The sequence below is a fragment of the Solea solea genome, chromosome 11, assembly GCF_958295425.1.
Source record: "Solea solea chromosome 11, fSolSol10.1, whole genome shotgun sequence".
Classification (NCBI taxonomy): Eukaryota; Metazoa; Chordata; class Actinopteri; order Pleuronectiformes; family Soleidae; genus Solea; species Solea solea.
In genome coordinates this window covers 5405559-5415710 of record NC_081144.1, presented here as the reverse complement: position 1 = coordinate 5415710, position 10152 = coordinate 5405559, and the positions used below count along the sequence as shown (strand labels likewise).

Below are 10152 nucleotides of genomic sequence, written 5' to 3'. Positions count from 1 at the left end.
TTATCTTGAACCCCTGGTGACCTCTGGTGGCTCAGTCGTCACACTGCATCCACTTTTTAGCAGTGTTCTGAGGATAGACCCTGTCCACGGTTTGGTGGTTGTGGTTCACGCGCCAGTACTGCGTGCCTTTGAACATGTATACATAACCGTTTGTCCATGTTACGGCAGCGTCGGTGTTACTTGGTGCCCCATGGAAGAGTTGTCCAACAGGTTTGGGATATGAACTGAAGTCCGTTGGACCCATTTCATCCCACTGCCAGTATCCAGATCCCTAACACAAGGAGTATATTATTATTCTAATTTACAGAAACTGCATTTAAACATTTAAGTAATGCTTGCTTTGTAAATCTTACTTTGAAAAATATAAGTTTTTTGTTCTTGTTGAAGTACAAGGCTGAGTTGACATTTGCAGGGATGTTGACCAAGCGTCTGGGAAAGCCGTGGTCAAGTTTGAAGCCTGTAAATCTCCAGACTTTGTCTCCTGTGAGGGTGCATTTGGAGAGAAGACAAATGTGCTGCTGAAAACTGGATGGTAAATTTGTAAGCTCCAGAAAATGTTCACATCCTGCCAGAATGGTACATTGTCGTCCCCACCCCCCCACCCCCCCGGTCGGAGGGGTTAGTAATTCTGAAACTATGAAATGAATCCACCTTTCAGAAAATAGGACTTGCCAGTCCTCTGAGAGTGAACAGCTGCATTGAGGCTCCCGGGCAGCTCCTTCCACAGTGCAGAGATCAGGGTGAGAGAACTGTAGCCAGAGTTGGACACTGTCCACACGTACTGGCCACTGAAAACATATGTCTTATGCAGAGGACCTGCAGGGACAAGACACAGAAAACACTATCTGTAGATACAGTTCATAGAAGGAGGAAGTTGCTGAACATGTGACGTTTGTTACTGTCAAACAAGTTTACACACACGGTCATCTCTAGCGTTTACAGAGAGGAGAATCGTCAGGCCGGGTGAAATGATGATCTCCACCATCTCTGAATGCACAAACTGTCAAACTTGAAGCCGATTGGCTCCAGGAGCAGAAGACCAGCTGGTGATTTGTGAAGTCCACATGCAGCAATATTGTGAGAACTGCCTCGACTTCTATGATCGGCTGCTGAGATCTGAAACAAGGCCAGGTCACACAGCCTGTGCCATTATAGCTTTCTGCTTCATAATTGCAGAGTGGCAAAGTATGAGTCATGGACTTGTGTGTCTGAAAAGTCAGGGAGCAAAAAGCTGAGTGGAAAAAATGAGACAGAGTTGGTATGATGTGGGGCTCCACAGATCCCTCCTGCCTGGAGCCCCCAACGTCCCACTTTATTGCGACTTGCTTTACCTAATAAAACTGCATCCAAAGTGGCCTTGCAGGGATCTACGACAGCTCCTCCACCTCCTGCCGCTGGTTTTCTGGGTGGAGGAAATGTGTTTGGCTTTCCTGAAAGAGAACAGCGCTGCATGTTGCGTGACTAATATTTCAAAGAGCATACACACGTACACACTTGTATTTTTGCGTTACCGTATAAAGCTTGAATCCCTCGTATGTCGTCTGCATGGAGCTTGAAGTTGGAGCGGTATCCATTGTACAGAGGTCCCATGAGTGCACTGTAGTATTGTGAGTGGCCCAGGCCGAGGGCGTGGCCAATCTCATGCGCGGCAACGATCCTCAGGTTGGAGCCCTGGCTCCTCCCCTCTGTCCACACTTCGTCTTCATCAAAGTGCACAATGCCTGACTCGGGGGCGTCAGCATGGGCTAAAATGTGACCTAAAGATGAAGAACTCATACTTGAAACACACACCTGACATTGTTCCAAGTATCGCTGAGATCAGAAAACATTGCGGGATCACTTTGTTCATTTTAAAGGTGCAGTAGGAAGGATTTGTTTTGGCACTGTGGCCTGTGCACTCACGTTGAAGGCCTGGACCTGTGTTTTAATTTAATTTAAATATTTATTGTCCATGTCAGACCTAGGAGTGCTATTCTTGTTTTGTATTTTAGTTTGGTTTAGTTTGGTTTCCTGTACCTTTTTTTTATTTGAATAGCATCCTCCTCCCTTATGTTGTGTTCACACCGAACGTGATTTGGACGTGATGGGAGTAAAATATGTCAAAAAAGAGAAAGTTCTATTTCCATGTAGAGAAAGCCTCAGTGGAAAGATAATTACTGCAGCAGCAACTTTTTATGCTGCAAAGAAACATAAGACAATAAAACAATACAAAACTGGAGAGAGTTTCAGTGATGCAGAGATAACCTCGGGTCATGAACCCGCCTACTGCAGCTTTTACATCAGTGTAATAATACACCCTCTTACCTCGACCATCAAAGGGAACTGGACATGTCTTATCTTTCCTGTGAAAGGAGATTTTGATGTCTGCTCTTCCTTGCTGCAGTTCCCTGAACCTCAGAGGTGACACGTCACTCCAGTACTTAAAGGCGTTCTGGATGGCCACGCGGGTCTTTCCCTGACCCAAGTCTGGTGTGTAGTTATAGAGGCGGTAGGTCAGCATCTTCTTACGCCAATGACCTGCTCAGCGGAGAAATGAGTCAACGTCATGCAGCTCTCTGAAAACACACATATGTCATATGAGTGCAGTTACTCACCCAACACTCGATATTTGAGAGATTTGTCAGTGAAAAAGTCCTGTAGTCCACATCGAGGTCTGTTCATCATTGCCAGCGTGGCTGAGTCTAGTTTCCCTGATATTTGCAGGTTTGTTACTCTCTGAAAGATTCTGACAATCAAAGAAAAATGGATAATGGAACAAGCAAACACACGTCCAGCGCAGGCAAATGCAGCTCTATGTGAAATGCAGTCACCTCGCTGCCTCAGCTACTGCCTCGGGTGGATGGTTTGGGCCTTTATTGTCCAGTGGAATGTGCAGATAGCCATACTTCCTCAAATATGCCTGGAAAGAGGGCACTTTGGATCATTACTAATGCTTTCACATACAGCCAGTATTTAAATGAAGCTAATTTTAACATGTGTAAATAAACAATCCCAATCTCGATAAATGAACTGTATTTTCATGGTAGTTTTATTTTAACAGAGAGAGACAGAATATCAACAAAGAAATCCAGACAAAAACATGACTTAGTACTTGGTGGAGAAACCCTTGCAGAGCACAGGTCAGCGTTTCTTGTGGTCCATCACCAAGTTTGTGGTCATCTCAGGATATGTTTTGGGTCATATTCACGCTGGAAGACTTTCAGTGATCTGACTGAGGCTAGGGGGTTCTCATTCAAGACTCTATGGTACGTGGCCCCGTTCATCGCTCCCTCAATGCGGTGAAATCCTGCCATGCTCTCAGCAGAGAAACAGTCCCAAAGCATAATGTTTTCACCTCCATGTTTGACAGTGGGGATGTGTTCTTGGGGTCACATTCAGCATTTCTCTGCCTCTAAAAAACAAGGCGAGTCGAGTTGATGCCAAAGAGCAGAGGATCGAATAATTATTTCCCCCACTGTGTGCTGTATATGTCAAATTTTCTGTGGATCTGGGTTTTGGTCTAAGGAAGAAATGATTTAGTTCTGTAGTGATTTTGGATATACGACAGAGTATTAGGGCCAAGTTGACAGTGAGGGAAACTCTCTGAGTGAGAATAGAAATGGATGTTATTGATCACCGCTGGGACATAACTGTAAACGCCTAGAAAAAATTATTGCACTTAATTTTCAAGATGCCAGCTTTTGTTAACAAGAATGGACAGTATTATTTGGCATTGACATTATCAGAGGGAATGGTTGGTTATTATAGCAGTGCCACACTAATTCTTTTTCCCAAAACAATGAGAAGAACTAAAGAATTTACTATTATCAAGGAACACTTTTGAAATAGTATATCAAATATATCACTAAATATATAAAACATTTAGTAAGCATAGAATTTAAGATTATTTTTGGGTTACGGTAGCTCAAAAATTTAAACACAAGAAAGTCGAAAAAGAAAAGTAGAATCACAACTGGATGAAACCTCAAAATAATGATTGAATACTATTTTCATGCAATCTTTCTTTGCAAATTCTACAAGAACATTTTTGAACTTTGACATTATGTATTACATGTATTACAACGCAGCTTCCTGCATTTCCTTACCACTGCTTCTGTAAATTCTTCTCTGCTCGGGGAAACAGATGAAACTTGCTTCACCGCAACAACAACAAAAAGAAGAAGCATCATTAAATCCAGTGTAAATCCCATTTCCTCTGGTTTGGGTCTTGTCCCATTAATGAGAGATAGTGCAATCCACAATCATCAAGTTGGACCTTTTCACTTGATGTTTCTAAGCATCACTGCAGGTCCATGTATGTCCGTGGATTTGTCCTTCAGGGAGTTCTGTGTCAAACCTGATGCTGGTGGATTCACTTTTTATACCGTCACTTATCTGTTCGGGACCTGCCTCCTCAAAACCACATTGTGAGCTCTTAACAAGGAATGTGTGGATGACAAAAGAAACAATACATATTTGGAACACTCACATCACGATCACGCCTTGTTACACAATCATTCAGAGCCGTCTGTCAACGCGAGTGTTTATCCTCAAAGAACTTCCGATTTAAGTTTGTTTACGTCAAAGGAAGCGGAACGAAGAGTTTTACGGTCAACTATATGTGGTGTGAAAAAATTAAGCTGCACAACTTTATAAAATATGGATCATTCTCCAGATTGCGTGACAGAAATACTGCCGCTGTTGCTCCATTACGATGAATCTGTGTGAGAAGATACATACATCTGGACATTCTTTGCTTTCTGTAATGAAGCTCGGAAGAAAACAACTAACCACACTTCCTCCGTAAAAACAACAGTTAATTATATTGTTCCAAAATGTAGGAGCCCATTCATGGAGTAACAATGACGCCCCCATGTAACCAGTGCTTCCAACACTTGTCTCAGTGGGGACAGTGAACACCTCCTTTTCTGCTGTAGCGTCGTAGGAGTTCCGCTCATAAAATGTGAGCATTTTAAATTAAAATGCTCCTTTAGTGGTGTCAGTTCATCGACTGCCCAAAGTCGAGTCAGATGCTCCGTTAAACAGTAAGTTGACAGTCTTAAAAAACAAAAGAGTCACAAAAAGTATAGATTTGCTGGGTTTTTATTTATGGGTCATTTATAGTTTGTAGCATCTCTGAAGCAAGAATACTGTATTTGGGGCATTTTTGAGACTACTTCCAGGCAGATTTATACAATTTTAGTGAATACACAGAAGTGACCTGTGGGATTCAAATAAACCCGGTGAATACAGTCCACGTGTTCATCCTTAAAAAGTAAAGAATGTGCCATTCATAGCAAGAGTGGAAAACAATGGGCCTCTCTGGTACAGAAAAACAGGTTTGTTGGGAGATAATACTGCATGTGTGTTGGATTGATGCATTGCTGGTTTTGGAAATTCTATAAGATTTGTTGTAAAATATACATCACCAGGCTCAGCTTTAAGGAAGGGCCACTTACCAAAAAGTACAGAATGACACCAAAATAAGTCTGTTATTCATGTAAACCGCAAAGCAATGAGATTTTAACATTTTACACAGTAAGTAACTTTAATTCATGTAATGACTGTACAACAGAGTGACTTTAAGAGGCCGTCCAATCTTTGACAAAAATGTTAAAAACAGAAAAACAAAATATGCTTTCTTCAACAAATCTTTTTGTTCGTTTTTTTTCTGTATAAGAGATACATGATGGTATGAAAGGTACAAAATGGAAAAGACAGACATGCACAAAACAATTCACGCTGAGGTCCTTTTTTTTTTTTTTTTAAACAGACGTTTATAAGTGAATGGCCTGGTTAATAGAAGTATAGGAGCAGGACATGTGATGTCGTTTAGAGATCTGTGTCTTAAAAAAACAAAACCACAGACCTGTCAGTCCTGAAGGTGTAGTGCCTGCTACGTCAACATCCTGTGTTCACTTTCAGAGGTCATGATTAAAATAAAATAGACTATCTTTAAATGGAAACTGTGATGATGATGAAAGGTCCTTTTCGTTCTGTTACAGTGTGTATGCATGTTCAGTCTGTCTGACTCTGCTGTTCATTATTGCTTCACGAATCACACTCCAGCTCCTGTAACTCCTCGACTAAGGCCTTTGCTCGGCCCATCTTTTCCAACTGATCCTTTGTTGGTTGCTTTATTTCCCCAGAGTCCACTTTCTGTTGCAGATCCTCAATTTGGCGCAGCTTCTTTTTCAGGTTTTTGATCTTCTTGGCTCTTTCGGCAGCATCTTCCGCTGCTGCCGAGGAATCGCCGGGAGGAGAGACGGGGGCCGCCGCTGCCGATTTATTTGAAGACTCGCCGCTGTCTGAAATGGACACATTTTCAACAGCATCGTTTATCGATTCCATGTCCGCGTCTCCGTCCTGGTGCTGCTGTTTTCGTTTTTCTTTACGCTTCATGTTGCGCTTGGCCGACTTAGAGAGAGCGGCTCCCTCACTGTCGACACAGCCGGGGACCTTCTGCTGCTGTATGGATGAAGCTTCCTCAGATGGGCTCATGCCAGGTGGCAGGTCCGGTTTGCTCTTGAAAAACTTCACATACTTGTTTTCATAACTAAAAACAGCAAGAAACAGAAAATGAAATGAGGATCAGAATGACTCAAAGTTACATTTTAATGACAATTCTAATGGATTAAAAATGTTATCCTGGTCTATTTGACAAAAAATAGACCAGTAATTGACCTTACATGTCCCAAAGGTATCAATAGTATTGTGTAATTCTGTACACAGAATTGAAAATATAATAGAATTCTCTTGCCAAATCAAAATCTTGCTATAACTTTCCACAGTTCAAAGAGACATTTTCAAACCATCAACATTTTCAAAGAAGTTCAACTAATCATATCATAATCACATGATATCAGACTTTCTGTGTACTCGCAACTAATGATCATGTTCTTGATCATTCAATTACTTTGGTTTGGTTCAGAAAATGTTGAAAAACATTGATCAGTGTTTCCCAACTGCAACTCTAATGTGTACAGCCACAGGGAAAGAAAAGGTGCACTTACACTGGTACTTCCTCCTGAGGAACATAACCATCTTTCACCCGCCTCGTCTTCCTCCATGTTCCATCGGGTCTCTGAGTGGAAGCAATGTATTTCCCTGAAGAAATGTACAACATTTTCAATGACATTGATTTATTTGCATAAAACAACAAACTATAACATTGAATGAATTTTTCAACGGTGAGCTTAATTTGGTTGTTGATCCCTCCGAGGTAAATCAATTACCAATTGTCTCCGGTTTCCTCCCACAGTGCAGATTTGGGGATTAGGTAAATTGGACACTCTAAATTGACTGTAGTTGTGAGAGAGAATGACTGTTTGCCTAAATGTGGCCCTGTGATGGACTGGCAAACTGTCCAGTGTGTACTACCTGTACCCCCCCACCCCGCGACCCTCATGTGGAGGATAAAGAAGTAGAGGATGAGCAGGTGAGTGAATATTTGTTTGCTGATCGGCATGTGAAAAACATCTTTAAATATCTATTTTTAATGAACAAAACGTGTCAGTGAGAATATTTTGTAGGGTTTTACAAATACAGTGGCATCTAATATGTAATATTTATTTATTGCAGTCCTAAACATGGACTTTTTTGTTTTTAATAAATAACACACACACACTAAAGGCTTCCTGGACTTCTATTACACACCAGGCTGAAATTATAAAGTCAGTGAGGTGAGGTGGTGTAATACAGTCTTGAAAGGACTGCACAACATTTTCCAAACCACCAGATGGCCCTGTGAGAGTTTATGGTACCAAAGCTTTAACCTGTGAAACTTCATCATTAGTTTAGTTTAGTTTGGTGTGTGTGTGCATGCGTGTAACCTTTTTAGGACCTTTTCTGGCATAAACACTGACCAAAACCTTTCTGAGAAATTGGTTAAGTGTTGGGCTAAGGTTTGAATTTTAGTTAGGTTAAGATTAGGGTTGAGGTCAGGGATAATCCTTTGTTTAGGCTGTCCAAATGAATGGAAGTCAGTGTAGAGTCCTTAAAAGGAAAGCTGTTATACAACATGTGTATGCATATGTGTGTGTGATAACTTTTATCCACTTGTGAATGTGAACACACACATTCATGTGGTACTCTCCTAACACCGAAACATATGCAGGTACAAGAACAAAACATTGACAATATACACATTAACATCATTTTCTGATGATATTTTGTGATTATTATAATGTAGATTGATTGTTAGTGAAGGTAAAACGTCAATATTCACTGCAAAACAATCAACTTTCTATTCCCCTTATGATGACAATAAAGACGATAGACTAGAAGTAGTTTCCACCCTGGGTCAGGTCCAATTAAGGGATCTGCTCAAATAAATGAGGGAAACTTGGGCGGAAGTTAATTTACAGCAGGATAAGATGCCCCATCCACATTCAATACTTGAACTTTTCAAAGACGTTTTGTTTTCTTCAGTTAGACAGATATCGTGACATACTGCTATATGATTGTCTTGCAATGTATTGATTATCACAGAATCGTTGTGTATCGTGATATTATTGGTACCATGTATCGTGTACCCTGTGATTTTTTTGAGCTGATACTGTATGAAATGAGCTTGGGGAGTTGAGAATCAACAAAAAACACTAAATGAAATGCATCAATACAAAGCCTGTTTGATTACCATAAAACACAATAAATATCCAACATTAACAGCTAATTTGAGTTTTCTTTTGTTGTTGCTACATTGCATGCTATCCAACTGCCACGATCAACAGTCGAATCATTGTCCAAAACGTAAAATTAAAACTTTAAGCCACGCATCTGCACACGAGAACGTGTTCTTGCTCATGTAACTCACACTACACAGTGTGAGTTACATGAGGGCGTGCGATAGCAACAAGCTAAGCTAAAGAGGATACCACAACGTTAGCTATGTCGGCTAAGATTAGCAAGAGCTAGCTGTAAAACAACGGCGCTATGTCTGATATGATTTGTCATAATCTAATGAGAAAATCCAACTTGGTCTCCATTGTAATTTCCATGTTTAATGAATGTGGTTATGTTTCATTTAAACAAAGGTCTGGCACATGCAGCAGCCTTACCAGATTCATCTGTCACATAAGGGGTTGCCATTTTGGTGGAGTGGAGTGTGCTGCTCCGCTCGGGTCGGCTCGGTCGGCTCGGCTCAGTCGGACGGGTAAACGGTGTCCTCAAATGTCCTCCCGCTCACTTAGACCCCACGCCGTACAAAAAATACAACATTTAAAACATCTGCGGTGGATACGTGTCTTCCCACCATGCGAAAGCTGTCATGTCAGCAACAACATGCGGCTGTTAGTGCAAAGACTGTGGCCCCGGACAACAAACAACGGCCGCCAAAGTGTGCGTACAATCACCGGGGGTAGCGGACGACAAATCAAACGCACCCTATTCTTCGCCTTCGGAAATGACGACGTGGATTATGGGTTGCCAGGTTTTGCTCTTTAGCCGCTTTTTTCTTTTTTACTCTATACAACGCTTTATGCAGCTTGAGAACGGACAATAATATTCCTCTTTCCAGTAAATGTCATACATCAAAACTTTGTGTATGGAACATAATTATATGTAGCAACAAAACATGTGAAAAATATCAACTTAAAGTATTGGGTATTTAATTACAAATACTACTGTATGTATATATATATATATATATATATATATATATATATATATATATATATATATATATATATATACACTGCCTGGCAAAAAAAAGCAAATAGGTAAGGAGTTGCTGCAGTTGGTCAGGTCTAGGTTCAGCAACATTATGTGCCAAAAGAATGAGGTCAGCTGACTACCTGAATAATATATAATATTATAATATAAATATAATTAATGACTAGATTATTCCATCAATGCATTTTTTTCTTCCCTGATGACATGGGCATATTCCAAGATGACAATGGCAGGATTCATCAGGCTCAAATTGTGAAAGAGTGGTTCAGGGAGCATGAGACACCATTTTCACACATGGATTGGCCACCACAGAGTCCAGACCTTAACCCCATTGAGAATCTTTGGGATGTGCTGGAGAAGGCTTTGCTCAGTGGCCCGACTCGCCCATCATCAATACGAGATCTTGGTGAAAAATGAATAAATCTTGTAACATTGCAGTAGCTTATGGAAACAATGCCACTGTGAATGAGTGCCGTAATCAAAGCTAAAGGCGGTCCAACG

At 40.9% G+C, this 10152-nt stretch overlaps 2 protein-coding genes across 2 annotated transcripts; both read right to left on the bottom strand.

The window, feature by feature from the left end:
• Nucleotides 1–31: 31 nt before the first annotated feature.
• On the bottom strand, nucleotides 32–4299 carry LOC131469110 (matrix metalloproteinase-19-like). Its single transcript, XM_058643970.1, has 9 exons — nucleotides 4086–4299; nucleotides 2811–2899; nucleotides 2595–2725; nucleotides 2305–2517; nucleotides 1512–1757; nucleotides 1332–1430; nucleotides 652–816; nucleotides 354–481; nucleotides 32–271 (listed from the first exon to the last, which is right to left on the bottom strand). Exons 1-9 carry the CDS (start codon nucleotides 4188–4190, stop codon nucleotides 32–34), a joined length of 1416 nt encoding a protein of 471 aa, XP_058499953.1. The 5' UTR covers nucleotides 4191–4299.
• Nucleotides 4300–5066: 767 nt separating this feature from the next.
• pym1 (PYM homolog 1, exon junction complex associated factor) lies at nucleotides 5067–9351 on the bottom strand. The gene is made up of 3 exons (XM_058641818.1): nucleotides 9039–9351; nucleotides 6993–7086; nucleotides 5067–6535 (listed from the first exon to the last, which is right to left on the bottom strand). Exons 1-3 carry the CDS (start codon nucleotides 9067–9069, stop codon nucleotides 6031–6033), a joined length of 630 nt encoding a protein of 209 aa, XP_058497801.1. The 5' UTR covers nucleotides 9070–9351; the 3' UTR covers nucleotides 5067–6030.
• Nucleotides 9352–10152: the final 801 nt, after the last annotated feature.

Excerpts from the sequence above, each read along its gene's own strand:
- LOC131469110 (XM_058643970.1), bottom strand. The coding sequence starts at position 4,190 with ATGGGATTTACACTGGATTTAATGATGCTTCTTCTTTTTGTTGTTGTT. Across the intron at positions 2,900-4,085 it reads AAGAATTTACAGAAGCAGTG|GCATATTTGAGGAAGTATGG; the intron begins GTAAGGAAATGC and ends CCCTCTTTCCAG. Across the intron at positions 1,431-1,511 it reads AGGGATTCAAGCTTTATACG|GAAAGCCAAACACATTTCCT; the intron begins GTAACGCAAAAA and ends GTTCTCTTTCAG.
- pym1 (XM_058641818.1), bottom strand. The coding sequence starts at position 9,069 with ATGGCAACCCCTTATGTGACAGATGAATCTG. Across the intron at positions 7,087-9,038 it reads TTATGTGACAGATGAATCTG|GGAAATACATTGCTTCCACT; the intron begins GTAAGGCTGCTG and ends ACATTTCTTCAG. Across the intron at positions 6,536-6,992 it reads CCTCAGGAGGAAGTACCAGT|TTATGAAAACAAGTATGTGA; the intron begins GTAAGTGCACCT and ends TGCTGTTTTTAG.